The sequence below is a fragment of the Chiloscyllium plagiosum genome, unplaced genomic scaffold (genome assembly GCF_037043375.1).
Source record: "Chiloscyllium plagiosum isolate Xiang-an unplaced genomic scaffold, Cpla_swu_hap1 HiC_scaffold_11, whole genome shotgun sequence".
Lineage (NCBI taxonomy): Eukaryota > Metazoa > Chordata > Chondrichthyes > Orectolobiformes > Hemiscylliidae > Chiloscyllium > Chiloscyllium plagiosum.
The window spans coordinates 38,540,387-38,554,040 of NW_028270149.1; the positions used below are offsets into that span (position 1 = coordinate 38,540,387).

General features: G+C 39.4%; 1 protein-coding gene across 3 annotated transcripts in view; it reads left to right on the plus strand.

Moving 5' to 3' along the window:
• Positions 1-6,092: 6,092 nt before the first annotated feature.
• Positions 6,093-13,654, plus strand: part of LOC122557296 (uncharacterized protein C8orf48-like) — a 90,324-nt gene continuing 82,762 nt past the window's right edge. For all 3 annotated transcript variants that reach the window (XM_043704842.2, XM_043704845.2, XM_043704844.2), the window contains exons 1-2: positions 6,093-6,250; positions 9,817-10,111. In XM_043704842.2, coding sequence (XP_043560777.1) covers positions 9,835-10,111 — 277 coding nt within the window. In that variant the 5' untranslated portion in view covers positions 6,093-6,250; positions 9,817-9,834. The remainder of the gene's footprint in view (positions 6,251-9,816; positions 10,112-13,654) is intronic.

Sequence of the window (13,654 nt, forward strand, 5' to 3'; positions counted from 1 at the left end):
TGACACTACCTTGGACAATTAAGTATCTTTGCAAAAGGTTTTCTTTATAGTTATAACAAGGTTGGTCTTTTACAAAAAGAAACTTACAATTTGAAACATGGTTGCCACCTATTGATTATGAATAAAACTGCAGAAATTGAAGGCAGACCTCAAATCAACACTGCAGACAAATTTATTTCTTCACACAAGGCATTGAGTAACTGCTTTAAAGTTGAGCATTTACATTCCCATAATGGAGACTATTTTCATCCATTACCATAAATATCCAAGGGCAAAAAAAAATCCAAGTGCAAAAGAGCAAGAAATTTACACTCATATAGCAGTTCTTTCATGATCTGGGTCACAAGTGATCTATGAGGAGAAAGTGAGGTCTGCAGATGCTGGAGATCAGAGCTGAAAATGTGTTGCTGGAAAAGCGCAGCAGGTCAGGCAGCATCCAGGGAACAGGAGAATCGACGTTTCGGGCATAAGCCCTTCTTCAGGAATGAGCCTGACGTTTCGGGCAGAAGGGCTTATGCCCGAAACGTCGATTCTCCTGTTCCCTGGATGCTGCCTGACCTGCTGCGCTTTTCCAGCAACACATTTTCAGCACAAGTGATCTATATTCAATAAGATTCTTTTGAAATTTAATCACTGTTTGAATGTAGGAAACGTGGTTGCACCCCCTAGGTCAGGCTTAATGGCAGCATCCTCGGCAGCCCAGGGTTTTTTGCAGCAAACAAGAGGAACAGTGTCTAATTTCAGTGAGGTTTACTGATTTTATCCTGGCCTTCACTGTCAACTGTGGATTTCTCATGTGCAGGATGAATGAAAATGTTTATTTATATTCTACACAAGCAGGGATTTTCTTCAATATGTTCAACTACAGCTGAGAAAGTTTTAGTCCATCATATTCTATAAATGTTTTAACTGACAATTCAGTTGCTTGAAGAAGATGAATATTAAAGGGTTCAGGAAAGAAAAAAAAACAGATTAATTAATTTCTTCAGCATAATTGGTACAGTTCCAGCCAAGACTCTCTACAATTGCAGCTTCTATTGGTGATTAAGCTTAACAATCATGCATCCAGTGGAGGCTTGTGTCATGCTTATGAAAAGTTAAATAATACTCAGATTCTCTTGAGTCACATTTTGTCTGTGCATGAGAATATCTTTACAGATTTACATTAAAAAAAAACACCCCTTAAAATGTTAAGTATTGTATGAAGTTAACTGGGCATAAGATGCCTTCCTGATACTTGTTGGCATACGTCTGTGTTGTGACAGTGAGTCAGTGGCTGAGAATTCCTTCACTCTACAGGTTTTCTGTTATGCTTCCAGGCAGTAATGCCAGTGGAATATGAACAGTCCCAAGGAACTATGGATAGTCAAATAATTTTTATTGTGCTTGATTTCTCAAGTAATATTCCTGTACTGGAAATGGCAGCACTCAATCCACATCATGAATGGTGCACTGATAGCGATGACATGAATGACTGGTTATGATGTGCATTATGTTACTATGTCTAATGGCATAGTTCATTAGTTTTAGAGGTATAGTTATTTTCATTTTGGAAGTGTAGTTTTAAATATCATTTCCCATATGGGGAAAATCTGGCAAACACCTAGAGTTTGGCAAACTACGTAGACTTAAGATTATTACAATTCAAAAGGTAACATGAGTTTACTAGATAAAGAACAAAGAAGAACAAAGAACAATGCAGCACAGGAACAGGCCCTTCGATCCACCAAGCCTGTGCTGACACATTTTACTCTTCCATACTAAAATTGTTGTTACTTACAGGATACAATTCCATCTATTCCTTTCCTATTCATGTATTCATTTTTGAATGCTGCTCTTCTGTCTGCTTCCACCACCTCCTTCTCCAAACACTCACTATCCTTTGTGTGAAAAACATGCCTCGCACATCTCTTTAAATATTTCCCCCTGCACCTTGAACCTGTGCCCCTTAGTCATTGACCCCTCCACACTGGGAAAAAGCCACATACTTCCCACTCTATCCATGTCATTCACAATGTTATGAACTTCTATCGGGTCACCCATCAACCTCCTGTGTTCCAGTGAAAACAAGTTCAGTCTATCCAACCTTTTTTCATAGCTAAAATCCCCCACAACAGACAACATCCTGATAAACCTTTTCTGTACCCTCTCCAAGCATCCACATGTTTCTGGCAGTGTGATGACCAGAACTATACGTAGTATTCCAAGTGTGGCCTAACTAAAGTTCTATAAAATTACAATGAACATACCTTACCTATCCTTATACTCAAAGCCCCTTCCAATGACAGGACGCATGCTATAGGCCTTTTTTTACTATCTTATCTACTTACACTGCTACCTTCAGTGGTTTGTGGGACTGTACATCCAGATGCCGCTGCATATCAATACTCTTAAGGGTCCTGCCAATCACAGTATAATTTCCACCTATACTTGATCTTCCAAAATGCATCATTTCACATTTGTCTGGATTAAACTCCATCTTCCATATTCTGCCCATGCCTCCAAATGATTTATAACTTACTGTATGCTCTGACAATACCCCTTGTAATCCACAACCCCAGCAATCTTTGTATTGTCCTCAAACTTACTAAGGAGACCAGCTACAGTTTCCTCCAAATCCGTTATGTAGACAAAGGCAAATTAAAAGGTAAGAGTCATAAAATGGCAGATGGTCATACTTTGCTAAATAATTTAGGTTATTCATGTGATTTCCCAGAAACGAGGAAAAGTTCAGAATGAAAAAGTAGTTAATTTCATTTGTATTTGGGAACAGGCTGTATATTTCTGTTGCGGCACAGATGGATCTGGCTGAGTGAGTCTTTTTGCTTTCTAAGCTGATGTTTTAAATGGAGTAAGGGCATAGCCAACAGACAAACTAGATGAGAAAAGCAGCAAATACACTTTAAATCTAATATAACTTGAAGTTTCTTTGAAGTCAAAAGATAAGGTGGACCTACTCCTGACTTATTGCTCATGACACAGCCTCCTAATGGGAGCTGATAACTGTATAAGGTAAAGTTGAAAATTTTATAGGTGTTATATAGAGGTTTATACAGACATGAGAGGGATGGATAGGATGAATAGCCAAAGTCTTTTTCCCAGAGTAGGGGAGTCCAAAACTAGATTTAAAGTGAGAGGGGAAAGATTTAAAAAGGACCTGAGGGGCAACTTTTTCACACAGATGTTGGTGTGTTTATGGAAGTGGTGGAGGCTGGTACAATTACAACATTTAAAAGGCATCTGGATGGGTATATGAAAAGTGGCAACAGAGTGGCTCAGTAGTTAGCACTGCTACCTCAAATCCAGAAAGAGTGCGCACTGAGGTGAAAGTCTCAGCTGATAAAAAGTCCAGGAGAGAGTTGCCAATGCATCCTATGTGAAATCTGTCGCTTGTTCTGCAGGAGCTGATGGGTTAAGGAGCTGGCTGTTTCGGATGCCACTGGCAGTTGCCTAGGTGAAGAAAGAGCATGAGCTATTCAATGGGGTTAGAAGCTTGAACATGTTAAGAATAAGTGATACTGATAATAATGGGAGAGCAGCATAGTATAATAAAGCTTATTGGGTTGTCTCAAGGTGGGGGCTTGATCTCCCCTTATGAGGGGTGTCTGTTCTCTCCAGCCATCTCAATAGTTCTGACCTAATTGTAGGTTGAAGAGCTGAATGTTGGCCACTCACGATCCATCTTGGCCTCTCTGCCCGTTATGAAACATCTTCTCCTGAAAAGAAGGGTTTGAGTAAATGGAAGTAGATGAGTGGTTAATGGTGGTGAGCAAGCAGTAGAGGTGATGAGGTGTTGGATGTGCAGAGGGCATGAAGAGTAAGTAACGGGTAAGACTGGTGACTGGAGATGCTGAACATAATGTTGAGAATTGTACAGCATTAACCGTGTTGCTCTTGCTGTGCAATGGTAGTTAAAGTGAGTTTGAGAAAACAGAGACAAAGTGGTGTCACTTATTCTTGCCAACCATTCTTCTGGCATTGCTGGGCATTTCCTTTGGTGTGTGAAATGGCATTGATTCAGGCTGCCATCTGGATCCAGGCTGGCTGTGTCTGGTGCCATGGTCTCCTTTAAGTGTCCACATGGAAGAAGATGACCCTTCCCTCCGGCACCTCATCTTCCAGCACCTCCAGTGAAGTGCTGTGAAGTGGGATGCCTGCTTGCCTTTCTGGAACATCTTGTTGACAAAAATGAAAAAGAAGGGCAGTTTTAGGCTTACAACCATTGAAGGGGTTTGAGTCTGGGCTTTGCTATGATGTCAATGGCACAGGTGGTGTGCATTTGTGTCTCTGCTACTGCATGATTAATGAGAAGGGCATCACAGAGCCCAGATGTAGAATTAATGGGGTGAGCAGCAGAAGATTGATTTGAAAAAGTCCTCACAGGTCATGGCATCAAACTCTCTGAAAATAACACAGCCAAAAAAATGGGGAAACACAGCCCATAAACTTATTGGGACTGGCAAAGTTGTCAAGACATTGTCCAAAAAAAGCATCAATGTAAAAAATAAATAGCACTAGGTTTAGGGTTCCTGCTCTCATAGAAACATTGTGGGATTTGTGCTGCAAAACTAATTTCCAGTATTTTTACAATGGGGTGTTTATTGATGAATAGCTCAAACTGTTTATTGAATAAAATTGTTTGTTGACATAAAAGACCGATCATTTGACTGAAATATTTATTTACATAAAACCTTGAGCACTTAGGTAAAATGTTTGTTTTCAGAAATGATGTGTTGAAGCATTTCAACGTTTTTGTATCAATACTGAGTGTGTTTTTTGCAACATTGACATTATCAGAAGACCTTTTTATTAAATCAGGGCGCTCTCCAAAGGTGAGTGTGGGGAATGTGATTCAGCACTGAGTAGACAATAAAGGGCCATTGGGAATTTTAGGAGCATACAGGGTATGAGGGACCATAGGAGATGGCTAGATTTGGATGAGGGCATCAGGGGCCATGGGAGATGAGCATAGGGTAGAATAAGGATATGAATGTCATCCTAAATAGGTACAGCAGCATTGGTTGGCATTGATGAGCACCAAGAACAAGGGGAATGAGGGACGGAGTGCAGGAAGGTTATTTTATGTTTTAATGTTTCTATTTAAATAACCAACTTCCAATCCAGCCCCTGCCCTTGAACCAAAAATCATGAATGCAGTTGGCAATTTTTTTAAAAAAACAGGAATTGCTGGAGAAACTCAACAAGTCTGGCTGCACCTGCATGGAGAGAAAGTAGAGCTAATGTTCTGAATCAGTGGCACATCATCAGAATGTCTTCAGACCCTTCAGATTTGATTAAGGGTCATTGGGCCTGAAACATTAATTCTGTGTTCTCTTTCCACAGACACTTCCAGACCTGCTGAGTTTCTCCAGTAATTTCTGTTTTTGTTTCAGATTTCCAGCATCTACAGTTCCTTGTTTTATGTTGGTGATTTTTAAAGATGGGTTCACAGAGCTGAGTCTTTTCCTGATTCTCCATACCTACCCAGGAAAGAAGTTTGAGGCTCCAGTCTAGGATACAGACCTATACCACAATGTGCAGGTAGAAATACTGGCTTAAAGCACAAGAGAAAGTAAAAAAATCACAAAAGTCATTTCTCGCCAAAATTATTATTCAGCTAACCACGGGCAGTTATTTATTGTTCAGCCAAGTTCTAAGACGAAAATGAGCTGAACTATTTCAAAATACATTCCAACGAAATAAGCATGAATAAACTTATTGCTACACTTAAAATAAGTAGCAAGGAAAATCTTGGAGCCACAGTTAACTCTAGAGAGTGATAAGTGGATAGATTAATTGGCAGAGAGTCATGTGGGAGTCTTAAGCTTCTCCCATGCCTTGATACAGTAAAGGGAAAAAAAATCTATTCAGACAGTAGGAAAGCTGTAAATTTAAATCAGAAGTCTGTATTAACAGTAAGTAATTATAAATGACGTCTATATCCAGTAGATCTTTATTTAACTTATTTGCAAAGTAAAATGCCTTAGTTAAAACTCTGGGGAGATTTCTCCCCTCAGAACACATTTGGAATGGAACATTCCAGTTCCTTTTAGAACTATGCAGTAGTGTGAGGTTGGGGAGGAAGTCCAACAGCTCACAGGAACTCAGTTATTTATTATTTAGCTTTCTGTTCTCAGGGACCTGAGTGAACTGTAGAAACAGAGCACAGTACATAATCTCCCATTGAACATGAAGGAAACCACTAAATGTCTCTGAAAGCCCAAGGGTCGCAGTTCACTAAAACTGAAAGGTGAGAAGAGATTACATGCCTGTTACCAAGACAACGCTTTCAGTGTGCAGAGATTTGAGGAAGTAAAATGGAGGCAGGAATGATTTAACTCGGTTTTTGTGAGAGATAGCACTTACTTCATGGAGTTAAAGAACAAACAGATGTATTTTCAACTGTACTCTTCAGGCCTATTGTACCAGAGCCCAATTACTTTGTTAAGCTGTATATTTAACAGTTCTCTGTTCTGTTGTGAACAGTTGGATTAATCCGACACACTCATGTTCCTGTGGAGTATGAGTGAGTGAAATAGTGCTACAATTTTTCCTGCCATTTTACCCCGATTCTTATATGTATAGCATCTAGCTGACAGTGATGAATTATTAAATGACTTCAACTGATTTTCATGTTAGTTTTTAAGGATAGTTTTCCCAATTTCAATTTTTATCATTTGATTGTGAGCTTTTCAGTCTGGTTATCAAGCTAAACCTGATCTCACCTGACACACATACGCACACCTCCATCCAGAGTGTTACACTGAGATCAAGAGCAGATACTCAAGGCAATGTTTTTATTTGCTACTATAGGTGTGTGTGTATGTGTATATCCTATAGTAGCAAATAAATACATATAATGACTGGAAGTCTTCACTTTTTTGCGTTTTGCTGATTTGCAGACGATTACAGTTAAAATCTAAATGCCCACTTTATGCACAGGTTATATGTTTTTCATTGCTGAATTCTGGAGCTTGAGTTGGATATAAAAGAGCCTTTTGCTTAAACAGAAAGCCCCTGCATTATGGCCAAGATTTTTCTGCCTAAGTACACTGTCCTTATGATCAGACTTGAAGGTACAAAGGTGGCATGAATGCTCTCTCAGATTTGAATTTCACATAAATAATTCACATCATACTTTTCTCACGTTAGTTATATGTTCATGATTGTTATTTGTTGAGGTTAGCTGAACTCGAGAATTAAATGTATGGCACACACTGATGGTCACAGAAAATTAAGGATTATTTTATTCTGAAAGCAACAGGGCATGAGTCTTTTTGTTCACTCTTTATTGAATGTTCATGTGGCTACCTCCTGTTATACTTCTCACTCTGTGGGGCATGCTGGAATTGCAGACTCCGCCGGCCCTCCTTCTCTGCATTGTAAAGGATACCCAGACTGATTTTTGTTCGAAAAATGCGCTATGCATCAGTTTCAGTATGGAGGCTTTCTCCCAATGAACTCCAATGAATATTCTCACACCCTCTTTTAAACTGTTCACCTCATGATGAACCATTCCCCTCCCCTCCCACCACTCTGTTCTCATTTTCATGTAGCAGCCCAAATACTTGTCACAGCCAAGACCTTCTGATTTCCTGCTTTTAGCATGTATTTAAGTTCCAGCTGTGCACCAGTTCAATGCTACAAGCCAGCAATTGCCCTTCACAGTTCCCGTGTGGGAACGATTGCACACAGATGGCCGACAGAGGCAAGTCAGAATCCTGATTTGCTGATGGGGACCTCCCAGGTCTTGGTGGAAAGGAGAGCTCCAAGGCTCTGATACCACTTAACACACTTCCACCTTATGCTCACACTTGCCTGTTCTAAGCCTCAGGTAAGCTGCCATTCTCCTACTCTCCTCCCTTACACCATAGAACTTAACAAGGAAAACCACTGATGTCAGCCACAGCTGTGTTACCTGTAAACAAACGTGCACAAAAAAGACAAGTGTGATCATTTTTTCATGCGTTGCTGATTTTGTCTTGAATGTAAGATTTTATGCAAAAACGGTTTACACTTCTGAGTGGTCATGGTATGCAAATATGTTACAAGGTCCATTTGTGGTGCCACACACTGCAAATGTGTCACTGTCTTTATCTCTACATCCCAATCAATAACAAAATTGAAATTTTGCATCTCCTTATTTCATTCAGTTCATATGCCCTCTTTCCTGCTCCTGCCAATGTATAAAATCCCCTGTACATTATGTTAGTTGTTAGTACAGGTCAGGTCAACTAATGCAGCATAATGGAAATTGAAGGCAATTCATGTTTTTTCACATGGTGAAATGAACCTATTCTGAACTAAGCTTCTCACTTAGATCCCCCTTTATCCTCTGGGTGCTGTACTTATAAGTCGATACTCATGCATACACTCACACTAGCATGTAAAACCTCCATAAGTCAATGCATTATCTGCTGTTGTGTTAATTACTTTGAATCATGTATTTTTTTCTTATGAATGATTATAAGATGGTTGTTGATGACTCCTATGTGCTGAGTTTGTCTCTCAGGAGTGGAATAGACTATTAAAGGAGAAATTAGTAACCAGACTGAAGAACTGTATTGTGGGTTTGGAAACTTGAGGCAAGATAGACATTTAGTCAAGACACAGACTTGCTAAAGTCTGAAAAGTGATTTTTAAACAATGCTGGAGCTCTGATAGAATTGTGGTAACATTGTTTGTGTGACCATAAAAAAAGCTTCCTTCATTCCAGAAGTTGAGATTGACAAAGTTGTTAGAGATAATAAGCCAAACAACTGCCTGTGTTGATTCAAATGTAGCCTTGGATTTGAGCTTCAGAGAATATACCTTTGAATAGAACGGTAGTATAACTAAGGTTAATTAAACAGGCCAAAAGTATATAATCCGTTATAACAAGAAATCATACAAAAAAAGACTTTGAAAATGACTCATTGTTAGAGCGGGTAGAACAATTTGGTGAGTTGTTCAAAAGATGTGTTGAGAGATCTTCAATGGATTTATCTTCTGAGAGAGACCATAGCTGTGGGCCTTCTAAGTAAGCGGTATCATTGTATGTGCTGTTGCTTAGAGTTTAATAAAAATGTATCACATTTAGTAGAACAATATTCAAGTTCTGTGTGACTGATGTCCTGGCCAGTACCTTTAGACCAAATAAGCAGTCCTTATATATTTCAGTTTTGTGAGAACCAGAAACTGTTTTGTTGCTTTGTTGAAGTGATCATTCTTTGTGGATGGGCTGAGATGGTGAATGTTAGCAGATGGTTTAACCGCAGGAAGTGACAGCTGAATCTGATCCTGTCCTTCTTGGACAATGTATTTTCCAACAGGAGTCACTGGGGAAGGTAGACTCAGACTGATTTTTTTCCCTTTTTCTTATTAGGCTAGGGAATGGAGAGAAACCTTCCTAACGTTCCATCTGAGATCAGCATATGTTACTGATTGTGCCTGTCTGTCTATTTTCTAATCAACCTGTTGAGTAATGTTATTACTGACCTCGGGAGCAGATGGAAAGTGAAGCCAAGCTTCTAAGCACTACATATGCAACACAAGAGCTCTCTTGACCTGTTTGTATTTCTTTATTAGCCCATTTTTCGAATCAACCTGTTCAGTGATGTTATTACACACCTTTGGAGAATGTGGGACTTGAACCTGGGTGTCTCAGTCCAGGGGTAAGGATGTTACTATTATGCCACAAGGGCCCTTCTTAGACCCACATGCAATTGTATGCATTAGTGCTTACAGCTGCAGAAGATTTTGCTTCTAACAAGCAGACTGTTAGGGAAGCTGCATTACGGTCACTTTTATAAGTCATTTTTATTTGTTTTGTTTCAGTTGCTTCTCCCATTACCCATGGCAAATGTAACAGAAACCAGTGAAGGGCAGTTTGTGATCAGCTATCCTGAAGATGATTCCTGTGTACCTTGTCACAGCTGCAGTAGCAATATGGTGAAATATACTGATGAATCCTTTACATCCTGTACTGATGAAACTGAGAGTGGTCAATTCTACAGTCAATCGTTTGAGTCTTATCATCCCTTTGATGAGGAATTTGAATCAAAAACCGAATCAGAAGCCACCACAATCAAATCTGAAATGGAATCTCTTTCACCTCCAAATGTCAAACATGGTGAGATAGAATAATGGATTGTTTCTTAAAATATGTTTCTGGGCTAGCTCATCTGGTATCTTGATGTTTTTTCTCGCTGATTTTATCCCCATTTCTTGACCAGCAAGTCATGCAGAGACTGGGTAAGGGCAGGAGTCAGCCTTTCAACTCTATGAGCCTGTCCCACCATTCCCTGAGATCATGGCTGACCAGTAAATTAATAATTTTCTAGTGTTTGTCCCATTTCTCTTCATACCTTTGCTTAATAAAAATCTCAGTTTTATATTTATCTATTTATATTAAATCATATTTATAACAAATTATATTTATACTAACTTAATCTAATGTTTGTAGAAAATATTTCCAATTTTCTACCTCCTTTGTATAAAGAAATATTATCCAATTTCACTTCTGAAAGATCTGGCTCCAGTTTTTAGTGTTATGAACAATGTTGAAGGAATGCACTGTCACTCCCTACTCCCTCAACGCACTAGTCACAACATAAATTGAAGTGCTTTACCATTTACTGATCTGACCAGTTGTATACTTTATCTATCTAAAGAAATCCATCAACCAGATTTCTTTAATAAACAACAAAATTGATGTTTTTACAAACTGAGTTATTCACTAAAAATGCAAAATAGATTAACACAGTATCAAATAGAAAAGTTTGAGTACTTCCTGGTGATTCAATGAAGAGTCACCAGACTTGAAACATCGACTCTGCTTACAGCCCATACATGCTGCCTGACTTGCTCAGTTCCTCCAGCAATTTCTGGTTTCATTTCAGACCTCCAGCATCCACAGTTATTTGTTTTATCTTTATTGTACAAATATTTACCCTTCTAATTAACTCCTGCCCCAACACATATGTGCTAATTAAAGCAAAAAATGAGAAGTTTTTCTGCAGAGATCAATTTTGAAGAAAAAGAAGACCTGAAATGTTCAAATTGGCTTTCAGTCCATGTCCTGGCATTACTAAACACAAGCAGTTGGCATTGGGACCTTTGCAGATGAGTTTGCTCAGGGATCACCAAGTATAACTGTTTTGCAGGCTCTTCAGGAGAACTACGAGATCAGCACTATGTCATTGACAACTATGTGTCTTTATATCCCATCATTTATGTCATTAATAAATACAGTGAATGGTTGCTGCTCCAACACAGATAATTTGGGGTATAGCTAGTCACAGCCTGTCCATTACATTATCTACCCATGACCTTGATTTTGTCTCTTCTGCCTCTTAGCCAATTTTCTAAGGAGGTTACTAGTTTGTCTTCATTTCTTTGAACTACCAGTGTCATATCAGAGACTTTTTTAAAAAAACTAGCCCTCCTGGTTCTATTACAGAATCAGACAAGTAAATTGACCACTATTTACAAGTCCACCATCTACAAGGCACATGTCAGGAGTATAATAGAATACTCCCCACTTGCCTGCTTGAGCGCAGCTCCCATAACACTTAAGAAACCTGATACCGCCCAAGACAAAGAAGCCTGCTTGATTGACACTGTGTCCACGAGCATTCACTTCCTTCATCACTGACACACAGTGATAGCAGTAAACATCAGCAGATGGAGATAGTGAGGACTGCAGATGCTGGGAAGTCAGATTTGATAAAATGTGGAGCTGGAAAAAGCACAGCAGGTCAAGCAGCATCAGAGGAGCAGGAGAGTCGACGTTTCAGGTCAGGATCTTTTATCAGGACACCTGCTGTGCTTTTTCCAGCTCCATATAACATCAGAAGATGCAGGGCAGAAATTCACCTCGACTTGCTTGACAGAACTTCTCAATCCCATGACTGCTAAAGAACAAGGGCACTGTGGCAGATGATGGCATCATCTGAAAATTCCTTTCCAAGCCACTCATTATCTTGATGTGGAAATCCTCTTCTTTACTGTTGCTCAGTCAAAATCCTGGAACTCCTTCCCTAAAAATTGAGGATGTACCTAAACCAAACGGACTCTTGCAGTTCAGGAAGGTATCTTATAAAAAAACCTTCTCAAGGGCAATTTAACTCAGTCACCAAAGCTTATATCCCCTGATTGAATAAAATAGATTGGTATCAGGTCATTACATTTGCCACAGATGTGTGACTTGGGTTTTTGAAACACATTTGGCGCAATGCCAGCTGCATTCCGTGCAACCCAATTTTACTGAGGCAGAGTCAAACAAATGTCAAGCCACTAACTTGAATATGCAAACAGCCTAAGGCCTTTATGAGCATGAAACCTAAAGTCAATTGTTTTGTCAGCTTCAGTATGGTGAAAGTGTACTTGGCAGTTATTAATGGACATGAACTTACTGCACAGCATATTGGACGATTAGCAGGCCTTTAAGTGCCTGAAAAACAGATGTTATATGGGCAATTTCGACGTCTAAGTCTTTAATTTCAGTACTAATGTATCTTACTCTAGTGAGTACAAACTGTCTTAAAACATAGCAAAGGGACATTTCTTTGTCTGAGTTTTCTATACTAAATTATACAGAATGATATCCGAATATTTACATGCTAATATGTTCCAGGTGTCCTTCACCATGTCTTCGCTCATGAACCTTTTTGAGTTCAGGCTTTCAGACATCTAATAAAATCTGTTATTCACTGTCACCTTCAGAATGTGTCTATTTTACCATCAAATTATCAATCACTGCTACAGCCGTGTGACCTTACCTTGAACTCCTTCCACACAGACTGTGACAAAGTTTAACCATTTGAGCAACTTTTGGAATACCTTCATATAATACCCATAAAGCTGAAGGTGGAATCTTATAGGAGCCTGAATGGCATGGGCTACTGTGAGATTTGTAACAGAATTGTGTAAGAAATTTGGCTCGGCCTATCTTGACACAAGGAGCAACTCACAGCACCTCTCGCACATCTGCCAAGTGGAAAAGTGACTTTCTAACTATAATGTAGACACCCCTCCTCTGCATGACATCCTCAACCAGAGCCTCAAGACACCTTATGGCATCAGAGACTCGTGGTACCGTCTTTCTCCTCTCTGAAATTTGTAGACTATATGTCCATCACTGAGCATGGCAGCTTAAGAAAACCAGTGCTCAGCTGGGTGCACATTGGCCTTTTAAAACAGGCACGAGTGATGCTGGTCTTTCAGTGGATATCCGCTAAATGGTAAGTTGTTCCAGGAATGGCAGTGTCAATAGATTCAGATCAGAGGGATAACGCAAGATGGTGTAGGTGGTTAGTGAGGCAAATGTAGTAAGATATGGTACAAATTCTTCCTAGGCTTTGCGGTAGATAACCCTCCATGGATGAAAAATTTTAGAATGAGCTTAGGTTGAAAAAGCTGAGGTTGTTCTTTTCAGAGCAAATGAGATTGAGAAAAGTTTGACAGAGGTGTTCAAAATGAGTGCACATTTAGGTAAGATGAGCAAAAATGCTGAAGCAACAAGAATTAGGGAACAGAGAGTGTAGGCTCTGGCAAGATGTGTAAGGGAATGTTAGGAAGAACTTTGTTTGCACAACCAGGGATGATGTCCTGGCATTCATTATTTTTGAAGACTTTGGAGGTGGTGATGGTAACTGACTTCAAATTGGATTGG